We start from the raw sequence: 18,831 nt of genomic DNA, 5'->3' as shown, positions 1-18,831 counted from the left end.
GGATGGGCACTAGAGTTGTTTCCATATCTTGGCTATTACCAATCATGCAAATGAGTCTATGATCCAAACCTTTTTTTTTTTTCTATTGGTAGCTGGAAACTCTCAAGGTGTAAACTGGGAAAACAGGATAATATACCACGGAGAGCACCAGTCTATTTACACTGGGGGTCTCTTTATTTCTGACCATTTCTTTACAGCCAACCATCCAGAGATAACTCCAATATGTGTGCATCAAGCCTGAATCCCCCTCCAGAAATTCTGGCTCATATTTCTGACTCTGTAAGACACATGTCCCTAAAAGTCCCATCAACTCTCCAAGTCAACATGTACCCTGTAGTCCTATGCCCCTCCTGGATCACCTTTCCTTTTCCCATTCACACTGAGCAGATGTCTGAAACCATGGGTCTCTGCTTCCTTCAAGGCGCAACTATGTCCAAGGTCTCAGTACCCAAGTGCCCAGAATAGCTTTGGATAGAAGCAAGCAACCAGGCCGTAGGACTACAGCATTACAGAGCGGGCTCCATGTGGACACATTTGTCATCACCACAGTAAGGACAGGGCCTGAGGCTAATCCAGATGGACCTGGGACGTCCTAAGTCTCTCAGAATCTCCAACAGCTCATTCTGTAGAGGGACAAGCCTCTCCAGGAGGAGAACGCCCTGAGAGCTGTAACTCTCCAGAGGGACAGGGTACAGCTCTTCCCTTAAACTGAGAAGCCCAGTGGTGTGACCCAGTAGCTTCTCCATGACGGCCACGGAGAAGAAGTTCCCACATATGCTGAGAGACCTGAGCTGGGAGCAGCGGCTCAGGGCGGGCAGGATGGCCTCCAGATGTGGGTCCAAGATCCTGCACAGGTCCAGGTCCAGTTCCTGGAGGGTGGTTGCAACTTTCTCCAGCAGAACTTGGAGGAGCTCAGGACTGAAGTTGGTCAGGGTGACACCACTCAGATTCAGCTTCTTTAGCTGACTGACGTTTGGGCACTGGGACAGGTGGGTCAAGTCTGATTCTGTAAGCAGGCAGTTGGTTATCGCCAGGTTGTCCAAGGGAGTCACCAGGCACCTGGGGAGAAACCAAGCAATTAGAGATAAATGATTTGCCCAAAGCCGAGGTTGTTCTGACCATCTGATGAAGGTCAATACCCAGAATGCCCAGTCTCATTTTAGGCTGAGTCCTGTCATCTTCTTCATGTGTCTGGGTCAAGTTCATAGAATCTTGAAAGCTCTCTTTCCTCATCCATCAAGCAGAGGACAACATATCCCAGTTCTTCACAAGGATGAATGTGGATAATGGCATGTGCAAAAGCAGCATGCTCAGGGAGAGCCTGATACAGAGACTCAGTCAAGAGAGGGCATCAGTCAAATTTAATATTGGGAGATAGACAAAAAAAATGCTTTCAACTCAGGCTTCCTTCAGTCCACTGCTTGGGGACCAGGCACTCGTATCTCTTGCCAGGTGAGGCTCTTGGGAGACATGCATGAAGAGCCAACCTGGGCAAGATCCCACAACATCAACTGGAGTTGCCAGTCTGCAGGGACTCACATCCCTACAGCATCTGAAAGCCATTTACCACTTTTTATTATCCTTTTGGCTCCAACTCTCTTATCATCATCTCCAGAATCATGCATTTCTCATCTATTAACTACCTTACCTAGAGCACAAAACAATCTTTTACAGAGAGGGATTTTAAGACACGCTTATTGTGGTCACAAACTTGGTGAGCACAGAGCTTCTTTTTATAAATGCTCAGGTCTGAGATTGTTTCCCCTTTTCAATATCCTCTTTACTCACCTATTTTTCTAAGTCATCTGAGCACAAATCTCTCTTCCTAAAGATGAAATCACATACCCATCTTCACTATTTCTATATCCCCTAATTTACAGCTTCCTAGCACGGTGTCCCTTTCCAGAGCCTCTATCCCAGTGAGTCCCACACTTTTATTTCGTGGTTATGTAACACTGCACTCTGGGATAGAGCATCAAACAAGATAATCCATTTGTGGTTCTAGTGTTCTGTTCACTGTTCCTTGGCCAGTGGTGCCAGCCCTCACCTGAGCATCTGGTCCAGGCGGCCTTCGAGGAAGGAGGGAGATTCCATACAGAGGTCCCGGAGATGGTGCAGCCTGAGGATCTGGGAGGTAAACTGGACAACGTGCTGCTGCTGCTCCTGCTCCGCAAAGGGAGACGCATGGACGTGGGAGAGACGGAGTCTTTGCACATTAATCATGTCCCCCAGGAGAGGAGCAAAGACGCCCAGGGTGGACAGCTTGCAGGTGCAGTTCAGCTCCACTTCCTGGATACAGTCCAGCTGCACCATGCTCAGGACTTCCTTAATATTTTCCTTGGGCATTGAAACAATCTCCAGCTTCCTGTAGCACAGGTGTGCGGAGCCTTTTCTCTGCTCCACCCACCTGATGAGGTAGGTGAAGAATTTACCCAGGGTCCTTTTCTTGAGGTGAAGTTCTATGAACACTTTCAAAGGAGCTAAGGGCTGCTCTGTCCTTGAACTGTTCTCAGTCACTGGTGCCATGGATGAGCTTGAACCAGCTCTGGCCTTGGCTCCAGACCACATTCTCCAGAAGTTCTGGCCAGTGTTCTGTAAATCCAGCACTCGCAGTCTGCACCTCCTGTGGGGAAACAGCAGATTGGCTGGGATGCTTTTAAGATCCACTGAGTAAAACCAGAGTCTCAGAATTTAGGCAACACTCAGACTTCCCACCTGGGCTTTTACTTCCCATTCCTGACACCCCTGCTGCCTTGCCCTCTTCTTCCCTCTCTGCCTCCACTGACTCCATCTCCTTCTTCCCTACCATCCTTTCTGGTTTTCCACTTCCAAGACTGTCAGCATCACTAGAAGAAAGTGAGTGCGTGTTAGGCACTCCTACACTTCTGGAAGACGTTTCCCAAAGTGAGCTCAGCAGTGGCCAAGACATCTGAGCTTCTTCATTGGCATCATCAGAGCCTCTGGTCCATCCCTCGGCCAAGCCACTCTCCTGACCCCAGCTGTCTCCTCAGGAACGCCCAGGACCCTACCAGCTACCTGGATCAGACTCACCTGGGGCGAACTTCCTGGGCAAGCAGGACATCGAGCCCATCCAGCACGGCTTGTAAGGTCCTTCGGTGAGGCTTCTGCATCAGGCCCCCCAGAGGCAGGCAGACAAAGGGCCAGGCTTGCACCAGGGCCTTCAGGGTCTCCATGCGTCTGCCATAGAAGGCCCCCATGAACAGTGATGGGAAGAGCTCGGTGGGCAGATACTCCAAAGTGGAGATGGTCAAGGCTTCGTCCCTCAGCAGGCTGATTGCTGCCAGGTCTAGGAGTCTGGGTGGGGTCCTGTCACTCATCCTGACTCTACTCCAAAAGCAATATTGTTAAACTGTCAGGGAACAAGGCATCTTTCTCAGGCTAAGCATGAGCACACCTTCATCTGTCTCCCCACCCTTTAGAGGACTCAGCTCAGGGCCAAAGTCACTGCTCTGGCACTGGTGAACCAGAATGAAGGAAACTCAGTTTGTCTGGATTTCGCTCTGGGTTCAGAGGGCACACAGACATAGCCATGCGCCTTCTGGCACCAGAACAAGCATCTCACAGTTACCAAGAAGGAAGAAGGGCAACCACCAGCCCATCCATTTCTACCCACTGCTTCGCTTAATTCATAGCCCATGTGGAAGTTTGTACCACGAGCCTGAAAGCCGACCCTCATCTTTTTTGGGAGAAACTTTCAGACCATCACTTGGGGCCCAAACTACGAAAATAGGAGAGTCATGTTGGCCAACACGGCCCCCATCCTCAATTCCCAAAGTAAACCTTGCTGGCAAAGATTAAGGAGATACCCCTAAAATGAATGCTATCTGTGTGCAGAGTAAAGTTTTTAAAGGACTAGAAATAAACTTCTAAAATGTTATATTGTAATAGAGGAGAACAAATCTGACTGCATATTAGATCTGCTCCTTTAGTTTTGACCACTGTGCCCCGTTTTCTAGGCTTAGTTTTGCTGGCTCTGCACCTTTTATTAAACAATGTAGCTTTTAGCCTGAAATTTACAGGAGAGCCTGTTGTGGGAGCTCTGACCTTTAAGGATGCTAGCACTTCTGCACTTAAGTGGAGATGGCAAGTTGCAAAATAGAGAATAACCTTTGTTTTGTTGGAAGTTTACAGGGACGCCATGACCTGACCCACGTGGACCTGTGGATGGCTGCAAGAACAAAGAATGCCTGCAGCAAGAAGTTTGCAACAACCAACCACACCCCCTCCCTTGTTTTTTTTTTTTTTTTTTTTTTGTATTAAAGGAGCCTGTACTCTGACTAGAGCAGGATGGTTCTCCAAGACATTAGTCTGCCATCCTCTTGGTTTGCCGGCTTTCTGAATAAAGTCGCTATTCCTTGCCCCCAACACCTCGTCTCCCGATTTATCGGCCTGTCGTGTGGTGAGCAGGACAAGTTTGGACTGAGCAACAATATGTTTTTAACTACTTGATTAAGACATTTAAAAAATGATACAGACCAAAGCACACATCAGAATGTCTGGAATTAAGACAAAGCTATATTTAGGGGAGAAACCAAAATCTTTAATCTGTTCATCTGAAAAGAAATAATAAAAATTTCTCCCTTCAGTCCCGAGCTACATGCCACCATTCTAGACCTGCTGACCATAGGCAAAATGAGGGTGTCTTTAGCTGAGGTCAGTAACTTACCAGCTCTGATTTGGTTGGAGGGGAGTGCAGACCTCAGACCCCTTCAGAGTCCAGCTGGTAACTCTGGAGCCAGAAGATCTTCATCTCTTCTTTGGCGCCTGAGGCTTTTGGAGACCTTTCTAATCCTAGCCTCCCTCTTTTCAATTTCTAACATCCAATCAGAAAGCCATACCTGATTGGATTCCAGACTGTCACTCTGTTGATCCTGACTGGATCACTGACAATATCCAAGTGAATCTGAGGTGGGAAGCCCCATGAAAAAGACCGGCAGAACCCCCAAGCAGGGCCACTATTCTTCTGCCAGCACCATCCGGTTCCCTGGCCCAGCGGCATTATCTTGCTTTTTGCCTCTGAAACGGCTTGCTTCTAGGAAAGTGGAACTTACCTCTAACATTCTGTTGGTTCCCTGAGCTAACTCCTCATTGGTCCATTTGTAGCACCTTCATTTCCATGGAGCTCACTCCTGATTGGTCCATTTCTACAAAGTTTGTTACTAAATAGTCAACTTTTGTTATACCTCATTTGCATACAATGTTGCAAAGTCTAGACTGGCAGCCTATAAAAGCCTGTGTAAACCTACAGAGGGGGTGCAGAGCTTGGAGTGCTAACTCCTCTGGGCCTGCTGGCGTAATAAACCTGAGTTCTCCAACCTTCCGTGTGCTGCTTGGTCTCTTGCCCGGATCCAGGTTGCTGTCACAACTGAGCTGCAACACTGAGCTGTAACACACTTTGCTGCAACAAATTGATTGAGTCAGATGTCCATTCATGAAAGAGAAAGGATGAAATAGGGGTGGAGTCAAGGACTTACTCATGGACTCACTCCCCAAATTTTGACTTGAGTTTTACTAAAATGGGCAGTTACAGCTCTGGGTGTGAGGCAGGGAAAGGATTATTAGATGCTCAGTTACTGACATTAGACAAAAGCAAGAACAAAAACAAAACCTCAACCTGAAAGCAGCATTCTTGGGGAATTTTGGCCATATCAAAATTATTAAATAACCGAGAATTGAAACAGCTTCATAAAGATGGTAGTGTCATTTCCAGTGGAAATAAAATAAACTCCTATCTGTTTCAAGTTGTCATTTTTAAGTGTCCTGTCGGAAACATAGCCGATCATGAACCTATTCATGGAGCAAATAAAGTGCAATTGGGGATGTGGTTGGTCCTCCAGGCTTAAGTCAAGGCTTCTCTGAAGGAGGTCAGGTAAAAATCACAGTGAGAAGTAACAGTGGGCACTGCACAGTGTGGAGTCGGCCATTCCTAAAGGGACTTAGTGCATGACGCAGATGGTGTAGCATATATATTTTTCTCATGGGGAGGAAGGGAGATTAAAAGACTTTTCTCTGAGTGGTGTTTGGAAATTAAACTGGAGTGGCTAAGAGGAGATAGTGTCATCTTTGAGGGCATTTCATCCCAGAAAGTTGGAATCAGGACAGCAAACTGGCATAAAAATACTAAATCCAATTATGGGAGCAGAGGGCAAGGTGATGGGTCCTGGGAAGTAGGCCGTATCCAAGTCTGAGGGTGGGCACTGTGGGCTCTTTGGGAACTTGGAGCCGGGGGCTAAGGGGGAGATAAGTGGGGATCAGTCACACCTAACCCTTTCCTTATCCTGCAGCTGCTACAAGTAAACATTTTCTTTGAGGTTCTTCCCACAGAGGATGTGGTCCAGGTGGCAGTTAGCCTGGACATATTCTAAGGGCCTTGGTATAACCGAATAGGATTCTGTTGTCATCAGTAACCATCTGGTATCTGTAATGGTGCTTGTAACTGCTTAACTGTGTAACGGTTGAGGGGTTCTTCTCGTGCTCTTGCTGATCAGGGTTAGGCTGGACAGGAGGAAGGCTCAGATGGTCTACCCAGTCCCCTTGTGGTGCTAGTGCTGCATTCAGGCATTATGCTCAGTGCCCCGGCCTGACCTCAGTGCCCTCCTCTTGACCCCTTGTGCCTTCCTTGGATCTTGTTAGAGTCGCAGGCCTCAGCCTGCAGCAGGAGGTCCCAGGCCTCGGCCTGCTTAAAAGGCTAAAAGCATTTAGCAACCTGACTTTAAACTGGACAGATTTCCTCTAAAGCATTTTCCCATGGAGCCTCTTCCTATGCATCCTTGGTCCCAGGTACAGGAATATTGACAGAGTCAAAGCCGGAGGTGAACTGCGTCCCCAGCAGAGGGAAGGGGACCACTGCATCGGCAAAAACAAGAACAACTTTGCAACACCTTTTTACCCTGTTTGCGAACTCTACGATGAGTAGCTCCAACCCTTGAACTCTTGAACTTCGACTGTAAACCCCTCTGCCTTCTCTCCCCAGGAATCTCACAGTCTTAGAGGCATCAGCCCACCGTGACCTCCTTTGCCTGGCAAAGACATAAAGCTGCCTTTTCTGCTTCATCCAAAACTCTGCACTCGAGTCTGAATTCAGTAAGCAGGGTTCGGAGGCCATGTTTCGGCAACACCGGCAGTGGACCCTAATCCCACTGGCCCCTTTCCAAGTGTATTTTGATAGTTACTCTTTCCTCAAACTTAGGTAAGGTCAATACAAATTCTGGTGATGATGACGCCAGAAATAAAATTCTGGTTTTCCCTTCATATTCAGAGCTGTTCACAAATTTCAACGCCTTCCCCCACGGAATTAAGAAGGTGTATTTGTGTTTAAGGATCTGCCACATTCAGGGAGTCCTCCCACCCTGGGCTACACAATATGGAGATTCTTTTGACATTTCAGGACACAAAGAAAATGAGACAGATCTTCCATATCTTAAGAATTTTCCACGCCTCTCTCCCCACCTCCCCCACCCCCCTTCAATGTGATGCTCAAAGAATTCTTATGTAGCACTGGCTGCCAAGGCTGGGATTTTTGAAGGGTGTTCTCCATCTTGGTATCTTTCTGGAAGATCCCTTTCACTATATTTCTATCCCGAGTATAAACAGCTTTTGCACATAATTGGTTTAAACTAAAATAGCTGTGTACTCATTAGCTGTTTTAACTCTCAGACCATGAATCAGCTTGATTAATGAGCTGCAGTAAACTGAGGTTAGTAACAACAGTAATCACACATGTCTGTTTATTGGGCACAAACTTGGTGAGCAATGACGTTTTTCAGCAACATTTTCAGCAGTATTTTCCAGCCCCTGTGCTTCTGTTGGACTGTGATCTGGGGAGTTAACAAGGAGGAGGGACACCAGTGGGAGACCCTTAGCCGCACCTGGCCGGAGATCCTGGCTGGCACTTGACTGGCTGTGGAGGAAGCTTTGCGGGCAGAATCGGCAGCCCCTTGCTCTGAGAGTGAAGGAGAGGCAGGAGGGTAAGACAGGATTTCAGGAACTTCCCAGGGCTTGACTGTGACTATCTGAGACGAGAAAAATGGGAAAGGAGCAGGCATGAAAAGAAATGTAAGGAGCCTGTTGGGCTATGTTAGATTTGAGGTGAATACATTACTGAGTGAAAAATAAAAATCAAGCACATGCAATATAATTCTATTCATGTAAAATCATATATATTCATTCAAGAGCTATTTGTAAATGTGACCCATGGAATTTATATTTTAAACCTGGGTGCAAGATTGTGGGGGTGCTAGAGGGGTTCTGGCCCCAGCAAATTCAAAGCCAGGCCCCCTAACCAAGTTTGATCTCAGGTCCAGGAGGCAAAAGCATGCAGTTTCTCTTCTGATGTCTTCAGGATCTTTCTGGACAGTTTTCTGATATCAGAGGCTACAAGGTGTCACTCTTAGAATTCAAATGTGTCCCCAGGCATATTTTGGGACAATGTTTTAAAAGTAAAATTTATGGCCAGAATTTTAAAAATCAGATTTTATAGAACATTTTACTCTCCAACATCCTTTGGGAAGAAAAATTAACAAAGTTCTAGCAACAGTGAGCCTACAGCCCCAAAGAGCATCTCTCAGCATGAACTGAGAGGCGGCTTCCTTGAAGCAGGGTCCCGTGTCCTCCAGGTCTCTCCTTGGTTTCTGCCTTCAGCCTTTCATTCATCCACCACGTGGCCCTGGGTGCTGTGGGGTTTGCGTCTTACGGAATAAGATCAGGCCCAAACATTTTGACCTGACTTTGGGGTTCTATACAAGCCAGAGAAGGAGACAATTCTCCTAATCCTGCATTGGGCAGAGAGTGGGAAGTCCCACAGGGAGCTGGGGACCTGGGTTCCCAGAAACTTCATGCAGCCAATTCCTCCACCAGTGGTTGTGTGAGCCCTTGTCCTGAGAGGGGGAAACCCTGAAAGTAAGCCAGATTTAGGAATAACCAGGGTTTCTACAGAGTCACCCAAGTCCCCAAGGACCTCAGAGGCAATTTCTTTCTCAGATGAGGAAGCCAGTGGGCATGAAGTGAGGTGCCAGCAAGATAAAATGCCTGACCAGAACTGGGAGCTCAAAGTGAGCCCCACAGGGTTTGCAGATTTGCCTTCAAATTCATGAATGAGTTCTCGAGCTTCAGCACACCCAAGTTCACTCCCAGCCCACCAGGTGTTTTCTAAAAACAAGCAAAAAATTGCTGTGGGGAAAATCTGATTTTGAATTAGCTTTACATCTTCTCCTAAAGTTATTTCTAATCAAGGAAACCCTGAACTTGAAGTCATAGCCACTTGCAAATTGGTATCAAATTGGCCACCAGGGGCAGGGCTTGTCCAGGCCAATGGGATGAGCTCCAGGCGGGTACCTAGGCTTGGCTCCTTAGGTGCTGGGTTTCACAGTCACACCATCACATCTTGGCAGAGGAAATGGTCAGCACCCGAGTGCCCTCTGCCTCAAGTCAGTGTCATCCACTGTGGCCTTGGTTGTTCTCTTGATTACGCTTGTGGTCTTCGATTGTCAAGCTACAGCCGCTGCCATTTGTGGAGGATTTATTCTGCACCAGGCTCTGGGCTCAGGACTTTTATCTGAGTTAGGGAGTATATGATACCCATTCAACAGAGAAAGAGAGAGATCCAGAGAGGGACGGTAACTTCTTCAAGGTCACAGTTGTAAGTGGTGGAACTGGAATTCTGAGGCGCTTCTGTTCTTGTCGGAGCTCTTGAATGTCGCATCCTGTGTCCCAGCACCTGGTAATGCACGGCTCACTTTAACCGTTGTAATAAAATTCTGGAGTCACAGGAAACTCTCTTGCTGGAGGAAGGCTGAAGGACCATGAGACCCAGATGTTTACCATGTTGTTTTCACTGCAGAATCTCTTATTCCAACGAAATTGTACAGATGAAATAAAAGCAGAGCATCTCAGGCTACTGATTCAAGCGTTGGAGGATGGTATGAAGCCTGGTGAGGTTTTTTCCTTTCTTTCCTTCTGCCTCTGTCTTTAAATGGAAGATACTGGAGAGCTTGCCATAAGCTGATGAAAATTATCTAACAAGAAAATTAAGTGGGATAATTCAGGAGAAATGGAGCTAAATACAAGAAATGAACAAGGCAAAACCAAAGAGAAGTGTTAGTGACTGCAAAGTTTTTATTACTCTATGATTGGTAACAGTGAAAAAAAAAAAGGAACAGTCAAATGTAATAAACAGGCGAAGGGTTAAACTGTGGACCACTCATTTTGTGGAACACTATATGCAGGTTAATGTGAATCAGGACAGACCTGTAGGACCCACCCTTACGTGAAGAAAAGCAAGATGGTCAAAACCACACTGACGCTTCTTCATAAGGGAAGATGAAACCACACATTTCTACATACATAGATAAATGTATAGAAAACCAGAGACAAGCCTATAACTACACCTGCCAGAGCAGGGACTGCGATAAGGAGGAAGTTCAGGGAATTTGCTTATTCTGTCTGCATTGTTGGACTCAGCCTAAAAGGAGACTTGGCACCCTGGGTACTGACTGAGTCAAGGAAAAAAAAATAATTGTAACATATGCCTTTATCATCTGTTCCAGCAGCCTCACTCATTGATATCTGCCCACATGAGTTGAAATGTATGTCCACACAAAAATGTGTACACGGAAGCTTGTAGCACCTTTATTCATAATTGAGCATCTGGTTTTGAAGGCCAGCCAGGCTTAACTGCAGGAGCTCCGTGGGACTGGGGGAAACAGAGACTTCACTCTCTTGGGAAACTCACACAGAATCTCACACGCACTGGGACCAAGGGCAGAGGCAGTGATTTCCTAGGAACCTGGGCCAGACAGGAGTTATAATGGGAATAATGTCCTTCTCTCATTGACATGACCTTACCCCTCCAAAGTGCATAATTTTTAATGTGGTATAGAAATCCTAAAACCACATACATGCCTGTAGTATTTTCTTATTTTGCTAAAAGGAATTTACAGGCCACAGCTAGATTAACTCAAGAAGGACCACCACCCATTGATGACAGGCATGGGTTGGTGAGGAGCAGAATCTCCAGTTTATCTGCAGTTTGGACGACCCCTTCCAGAACCGGAGGCCTTGCCTCATTCAATGAAGCCCTTTCCCAGCACACACAAAGGCCAGAAACTGAGGCTAAAAGACCCACCGGGAGAACCATGAGGAACGCTCATGTCCAGGGTCACGGCCTGAGTCATCAGTGAGGGTCCTGCCAAGAGCTCTTCATCCCAATGGCTCATTGGCCACTGAGTGTGTTCCCCCTTTGCATGTATAAACCCGCTGAACAGCCACAGAAAGAAGTAAGGAAGCAAGAGATGCCCCCCCCCCCCGAAACATTAAAGAACTGGAGAGAATGGTATGGTTTTGAATCATGGACAACTTGGTGCTTTTTTTTTTCTTCCATCAGTAGCTGGAGATTCCTGAGGTGTAAACTGAGAAAACAGAATACACAATGGAGGGCAGGAGTCAGTTTACACTGAGGGTCTCTTTATTTCTGATCATTTCTTTACAACCATACACACAGGGATCACTCCAACATGTGCACCTCCAGCCCACATTTCCCTCCAGAAATTTAGGTTCATATTTCTGACTGTATACCACATGTCCCTCCAAATTCCATCAACTTCCCAAGTCATTTCCCCCTGAAATCCTGTATCCCAGCTGGATAACATTCCCTATTCCCATTCATATTGAGCTGCTGTCTGAAACCATGGATCTGTGCTCCCTTCAAGATGCACCTATGTCCTAGATTTCAGTTTCCAAGTGCCCAGAAAAGCTTTGGATAGATGCACCCAGCTAGGCAGGCGTGCTACAGCGGTACACGATGGGTTCAGCATGATAGAAGGTGTTATCTCCGCAGTGAGGACAGGGGCTGGCGCTAATCCAGATGGTCCGGGGACGTCCTAAGGACTCTCAGAATCTCCAGCAGGTCAGCTCGAAACTGGACAAGTCTCCCCGGGTGGAGAACTCCGTGAGAGCTGTAACTCTCCTGGGGGACGGGGTAGAGCTCTTGACTTAACCTGGGCAGCCCGGCTATGCGTCGCAGCAGCTTCCCCATGACGGCCATGGAAAGCGGGTTCCCGAGCACACTGAAATAACTGAGCTGGGAGCAGCGGCTCAGGGCGGGCAGGATGGACTCCAGTTGGGGGTCCATGATCCCACACTTATTTAAGTACAGTTCCCGCAGGGTGGCTGCAACTTTCTCCAGCAGAACTTGGAGCAGCTCAGGACTGAAGTTGGTCAGGCTGACCCCACTCAGATCCAGGGCCTTTAGCTGACTGATGTTCTGGCACTTGGACAGGTAGGTCAAGTCCAGTTCTGTTAGCAGGCAGTTGGTTATTGCCAGGTTGTCCAAGGGGGTCATCAGGCACCTGGGGAAAAACTGGGCAATTAGGTTTTGGAAACTGGAGTAGCCGGTGACCTCAAGGTAACAGACAAATGATTTGTCCAAGGCCGAGGTCATCCTAACACCTTAAGAAGGTCAGTACCCAGGATGCTAAGTCTCATTTCAGGCTGAGTCCTTTCATCCAGTGTGTGACTGGTTCAAGTTCGTTTCAGGATTCTTGAAAGCTCTCTTTCCTCATCTGTAAAGTGGAGTAGAACATACTCCACATTCTTAAGACAATGAACAAAGATAATGGAATGTCTGGAACATTCTCAGAGGAAAGCCTGACACCTTGTCTCAATCAAGTGTGGTATCATTACATTTTAATATTGGAGAAAAAAATAAAATGCTTCCAACTCAGCCTTCCTTCAGCTCATGCTTGGGCCCCAGGCACCTGTATCTTTGGACCAGGTGAGGCTTGTGGGTGACATGAATTGAGAACCAACCCGGGCAAGATCCCACCGCATAAACTGGGGTTGCCACTTTGCGGAGGCTCATTTATATCTGCATCGTCTGAAAACTGTCTACCACTCCTAATTAATCCTTTTGGTGCCCACTCCATCGTCATCATCTCCAGAACCATGCATTACCCCTTGATTAATTACTTTATCTAGAGCACAAAACAACTTTTCACAGATGAAGAATTTGAGACAGACTCATTCTGTTCATAAAATTGGTGAGCATAGAGCTTCTTTTTACAAATGCTCAACCTGAGGAGGTTTCCCCTCTTCAATGTTCTCTTAGCTATTTTTTTTTGAAAAGTCATCTGAATAGAGATACCTCTTCCTAAGGAAGAAATCACAGACTCTCCCTCAGTAGGTGCCAGCCTCCTCAATCTACACCTTCTAAGCACATGTTCCTTTCCATATACTCCACCCCAGTTTCATATGATACCACACTCAGGACAGAGCAGCAAAGGAGACAGTCCATCTGTGGTCCTAGTGTTGTGTTCACTGCTTCTTGGCCAGTGGTGCCGCCCTCACCTGAGCATCTGGTCCAGACGGCCTTCAAGGAAAGAGGGAGATTCCATGTAGAGAACCCGGAGGTGGTGCAGCCTGAGGAACTGAGAGGTAAATTGGACAATGTGCTCCTGCTCCTCCTCCTCAAAGGCAGACACGTGGACGTGGGAGAGAAGGAGACTCTGCACACGAGTCATCCGGCCCAGGAGAGGAGCGAACCCGGCCAGGGTGGGCAGACGCCAGGAACAGCACACGTCCACCTCCCGGATGCAGTCCAGCCGCACCATGCTCAGGACCTTCCCAATATTTTCCACGGGCATTGAAACGATCTTCAGCTTTTTGCAGCACAGGTGTATGGAATCTTTCCTCTCCTCTGCCCACCTGAGGAGGTAGGTGAGGAATCCATCCATGGTCCTTTCATTGAGGCAAAGTTCTATGAACACCTTCAAGGAAGAAGCCAAGGGCTGCTCTGTCTCTAAACTGTCCTCAGCCGCTGATACCATGCACGGGCTTGGGCACACACGGGCCCTGGCTCCGCACCACATGCTCCAGAAGTTCCGGCCAGTGTTCCGTAAATCCAGCACCTGTAGTTTACACCTCCTGCGGGGAAAACAGCAGATTGGCTGAGATGTTTTAAGATCCACATTGAATGAAAACACAGTCCCAGAACTTAGGCAACACTCAGAATTCCCACCTGTCCATTTACTTCACCTTCCTGACACCCCTGCTGCCTTGCCCTCCTCTTCCCTCACTTTCCTCCGTCTCAATTTTCCTTCCCCACTTCTAGCACCTTACGTATCACCAGAAAAAGGTGGGAACATGTTCTTTCAGGCTCCCCTGCATCTTAGGCACTCTTACATGTTATCCAGAAGGCATTTCCCAAACTGAGCTCAGCAATGGCCAAATTTCTGACCTTAATGGGCATCATCAGAAGCCTCTGGTCCATCCCTTGACCATTCCCTCTCCCTAATCTCAGCTGTCTCCTCAGGATGCATGCAACCCTGCCACGTTACTGGGATCAGACTCACCTGGGGTGAACCTTCTGGGCCAGCAGGACGTCGAGCCCATCCAGCACTGCCTGGAAGGTCTCCTCCTGAGGCATGTGCATCAGGCCCCCCAGAGGCAGGCGGACAAAGGGCCAGGCTTGCAGCAGGGCCTTCAGGGTCTCGCTGTGTCTCCCAAAGAAGGCCTCCAGGAACAGAGATGGGAAGAGCTCGGCGGGCAGGTACTCCAGAGCAGCGATGGCCGAGGCCTCGTTGTCCCTCAGCAGGCTGGCCCCTGCCAGCTCCAGGAGTCGTGGTGGGGTCCGAACACTCATCCTGACTCTACTCCTAAGGGACCCTGCGGAAACTTCCAGGCAACAAGACATATTTCTCAGGCCAAGCATTAGCACCCCTCATCTGTCTCCCGACCCTTCATAGGAACCAACTCAGGGCCAAAGTCACTAGTCTGGCAAAGGTAGAAGAGCCTCAGTTTACCAGCGTTTCACTCTGGGCTTGGTGGGCACAAAGCAGAGCTCTGCCCCCTACAGGCACCAGAACAAGCAGCTCACAGATAACATGCAGGTGGAAAGATGGCCACTAGACTAGCCATTTCCATCTGCTTCTTTACTTCATTATGTCTTATTGGGAAGTGGGTACCGTGAACCTGAGTGCTGACCCCCAGTTTTGGGGGAAGACTCTTTCAGACCATCGCTTAACGCCCTAAAACTGGGAACAGGAGCATCATGTGGACCAGCACAGCCTCCATCCTCAGTTCCCACAGTTAACCCAGGTGGGAAAGATTATGAGATATCCCTACCTGAATGCCCTTTGTGCACACACTAAGTATTTCAAATATCAAGAAACAAAATTGCAACAGTTTCATGTTTTCATTAACAAGAACATCTGGTTGGTTAAGGCATTTTAAAATGTCATAAATCAAAGGACAAATCAAAATGTTTGGGATTAAGGCAAAAGTACACTTAGAGGCAAAACCAGAGCCTTAAATCTGTTCATTTGGGAAGAAAGAAAAAGGAAACCTCTCCATGCCATCCCGAGCTGCATGCCATCATTCTAGACCTGCTGACCGCAGGTAAGATGACAGCGTCCTCAGCCGAGGTGGGTACCTTACCAGCTCTGTGTGGGTGGCGGGGCGCTCAGACCTCAGACGGGGACGCAGGGAGTGAATCCGGAGCCAGTGGTCTCTGCATCTCTTCTTAGTACCTGAGGCTTTTATAGACCTTTCTAATCACATCTTCCCCCTTTCCAACTAGTAACTTCCAATCAGAAAGCAATACTTGATTAGATTCCTTATTGTCCATCAGGTTAATCCTGATTGGATCTTTGTCTACATCCAGATGATTTGACTTGAATGTGATTTGAACAAATGAGATATTTATACAATGTGGGGGGTGGGGAGTCAAGGACTCATTCCTGGATTCTCTACACAAACATCAATTGGGTTTCATTAATATGGACTTTCATAGTGAGACAGGGAAGGGTTTAATGGATTGGTTACATTGTATACATAAAGCAGAACTTGAAAGCATCATTTTGGGGGGATCTTTGGATGATCAAAATGATCAAAATGTTCCAGAATTAGAACAGCTTCAGGAAGACAGTGGTGCTATTCCCAACAGAAACAAAATTAACTCCCATCTCATCAAGTTGTCACTTAGGTGTTATCATGGAAACATAGCAGATCATGAGACTATTTGGGGAGCAAGGAAAGCGAAATGGGGATGTGGCTGGTCCTCCAGGCTTAAGTCAAGGCTTCTGTGAAGGACATCAGATCCAAATCACAATGAGATGTAAGGGTAGGGGCTGGGGCGCGTGCAAATGGGCATTCCTAAATGGATACTGAGAATGACCAAAAGTGTAAAATATGGGGGTATTTTTTGGGGGGGGGAGGAATTTAAAAGACTTTTCTAGGGGTGGTATTTATAATTTAAAAGGGAGTGGCTAAGAAGAGACAATATCATCCTTGAAGGTGTTTCCTCCCAGAAAGATGGGATCCGCACAGCAAACTGGCTTGAAATACTAAATCTGAGAATGTGCGCAGGGGGAGAGGCAGCCAGCCCTGGGGAGTCAGACGTGTCCAAGTCTAGAGCCACTGAGGGAAGTGCTCTGGGCTCTTTGGGAACTTGGGACCAGGGAAGAAATAAACACGGGTCAGTTGTACACAGCCTTGTCCTCTTCATGGCAGCTGCTGCCAGGAGACATTTTCTTCCAGGGTCTTCCCAGATGACAGTTAACCCCAGGCATTTTCCAAATCATAATCCCATTGGACCTTTTCCACGTATGTTTTAATTATTACTGTTTCCTCAAACTGGGAAAAGTTCAACACAGATTCTGATCAAGGTGACGCCATTAGGCACAGAAATAAAATTCTGGTTTTCCCTTCATATTTAGCACTGTTCACCAATACCAACACCTTTCCCCACACAAAATTCAGAAGCTATATTCGGTGTTTCAGGGTCTGCGACGTTCAGGGATGACTGAATGAAGCGAGAACCTCCCTCTACCCCCCAAGACATCTCACTGCCTTTCTTTCCTCCATTCAATGTGATGCCCAAGTAATTCATTTATAGATCTGGCTCTCCCAAGGCTGGGATTTTTGAAGTGTTTGCTATCTTGGTTTCTTTCTGGAAGACTGTTTTCACCATATTTCTACCCTGGGTAGAAATGGCTTTGCATAAATTTGGGTTAAACTGGATTGAACTCAATAGACATGTTAACTCCCGGTCCCCCAATCACCTGCATTAATGAGCTGCAGTCAAGCAAGATTAGTAACAGCAAAATCATAAACGTCTCTGTTTCTTGAACAGAAACTTGGGGAGAAAATGCACCAGCACTTTCCATCCACTACATCAAATAATCTTCACAGACAATGTAAACATCAATGCTCCTTTCCCTTGTTTATGCTGGTGGACCTGGGGTTTGGGCTTGTGATGGAAACCTCCCACTTGCAAGCAGTGAATCATTGGTAAGTTCCCTAGAGTGAGGGGCTCAGAAGGACCCCTGAGCTGTCAGGAAAACTAAGTGTTAGGAAGGACTGACTGACAGGCTTCACGTGAATGTCAGTGGAAATGGGGAAACTGCGGAGTCCAGGATGGGGATGTTTCTATGGACTCCCAGCTTCTGTGAGACCCAAGGAGGTAGGAGGGGTCAACGCGTTGGAATGTTCTAGAGATTATGGAAGCCTAACACTCTTCTTTTCCCCTGAGGAATGTTGCCTCCTTCGTCCACCTCCACACAGAGCCTGTTTGCTCAGGGGTCACGTTGGCCATCTAGGCGGGCCGGAGCACATCTGCCAGGAGGTGCCGTCCTTCCTGCCCAGTCCTGGCCCAGCAGGGCTCCCAGAGTCTGGTGGGAAGCCTGGATTTCACGTTCCTGCCATGTCCTGATCGTCTGTTCTCACGACCTCCTTTGCTGTCCAGGTCAGAGCAGCCGCCTGAGCCCATTAGGGAGACGACCTGACCCCCTTCTCCCATCACAGGATCCCGTGTGAGATTCCAGAACCTCTGCTCCTGGGTCCTTGCTCAGGAGTTTAGAATATTTCCAAGTGTCCAGTTCCCTCTCGCAGAGCAAGCTGACTCAGGAGCCCTCCCCTCCTGCAGCCCAGCAATGTCATCCTCCCTTGGAACCTGGAGCCTGGCTCCAGTGCTGGGACACCTCTCCACTGGGATCAGCAGAAGTCAAGGAGTTCTTCTCAAATCCCACTGAACAGCTTTGGACTATGTGACTAAATCCAAGGCATAGAGTTGCCCTGCTGCACTTCTGGATTCATAGAGGCACCCAGGAATTCTGGAGGGTGACCCCCTTGGTTGCTGGAGAGGACCCTGACTCCTCTGGTCTTCCTAGAGGTGACAGCTGATGGGAGGCCCTGGGGACCAGTACCCTCAGAGGCTCTCCCCTCTGTGACTCTCTCGGCCCAGCCCTTGAGCTGACAAAGTTCTCAGGCCCAGTAGGTCTTTTTTTTCTCCCAAGTCAGATCTCTTCTTGACCTGAAATGTCTTGCTTTCTGTGCCCTTTTTAAAAGTCCAGGTCTCTGTGTTGGCCCTCCTTGCCCCTCCAGATTCTGGTTCCACTTTTTCCCCCCACTTTTTAAATAAAACAGATTCAACAGATTCTGGTTCCACTTTTTTTTTTCACTTTTTAAATAAAACATATTTATTTTTTGATTATTGTTTTTTCATAGAAGTACAGTCAATTACAATGTGTCAATTGCTGGTGTACAGCACAATGTCCCAGTCAAGCATATACATACGTATATTCCTTTTCATTTTTTTTCATTAAAGGTTATTACAAGATATTGAACATAGTTTCCTATGTTATACAGAAGAAACTTTTTAAAATCTGTTTTTACATAAAGTGGCTAATATTTGTAAATCTCAAATTCCCTAATTTATCCCCTCCCAACCTCTTTTCCTGGTAACCGTAAGATTGTTTTCAAGTCTGTTTCTGTCTTGTAGGTGAGTTCCTAGTGTCCTTTTTCCTTCTCCTTTTTTTT

General features: G+C 47.4%; 2 protein-coding genes across 3 annotated transcripts; both read right to left on the bottom strand.

Moving 5' to 3' along the window:
• Window positions 1-151: 151 nt before the first annotated feature.
• On the bottom strand, window positions 152-4,923 carry LOC102518414 (PRAME family member 8). Of its 2 annotated transcripts, none has more exons than XM_032494770.1 (4): window positions 4,688-4,923; window positions 3,052-3,370; window positions 2,048-2,623; window positions 152-1,059 (listed from the first exon to the last, which is right to left on the bottom strand). In XM_032494770.1, the coding sequence occupies exons 2-4, from the start codon at window positions 3,336-3,338 to the stop codon at window positions 507-509; spliced, it is 1,416 nt and encodes a 471-aa protein (XP_032350661.1). In that variant the 5' UTR covers window positions 3,339-3,370; window positions 4,688-4,923; the 3' UTR covers window positions 152-506. The 2 variants fall into 2 exon arrangements, with proteins under 2 accessions (XP_032350661.1, XP_006193830.1); XM_006193768.2 differs by having other exon boundaries at window positions 3,052-3,345.
• A 6,949-nt stretch (window positions 4,924-11,872) lies between these two features.
• On the bottom strand, window positions 11,873-14,656 carry LOC102518644 (PRAME family member 27). Its single transcript, XM_006193769.2, has 3 exons — window positions 14,367-14,656; window positions 13,363-13,938; window positions 11,873-12,365 (listed from the first exon to the last, which is right to left on the bottom strand). The coding sequence occupies exons 1-3, from the start codon at window positions 14,654-14,656 to the stop codon at window positions 11,873-11,875; spliced, it is 1,359 nt and encodes a 452-aa protein (XP_006193831.2).
• Between the last annotated feature and the right edge of the window lie 4,175 nt (window positions 14,657-18,831).

This window comes from Camelus ferus, chromosome 13 (genome assembly GCF_009834535.1).
Source record: "Camelus ferus isolate YT-003-E chromosome 13, BCGSAC_Cfer_1.0, whole genome shotgun sequence".
In the NCBI taxonomy this organism is placed as follows: Eukaryota; Metazoa; Chordata; class Mammalia; order Artiodactyla; family Camelidae; genus Camelus; species Camelus ferus.
This window is presented reverse-complemented; position numbering and strand designations above follow the sequence as displayed.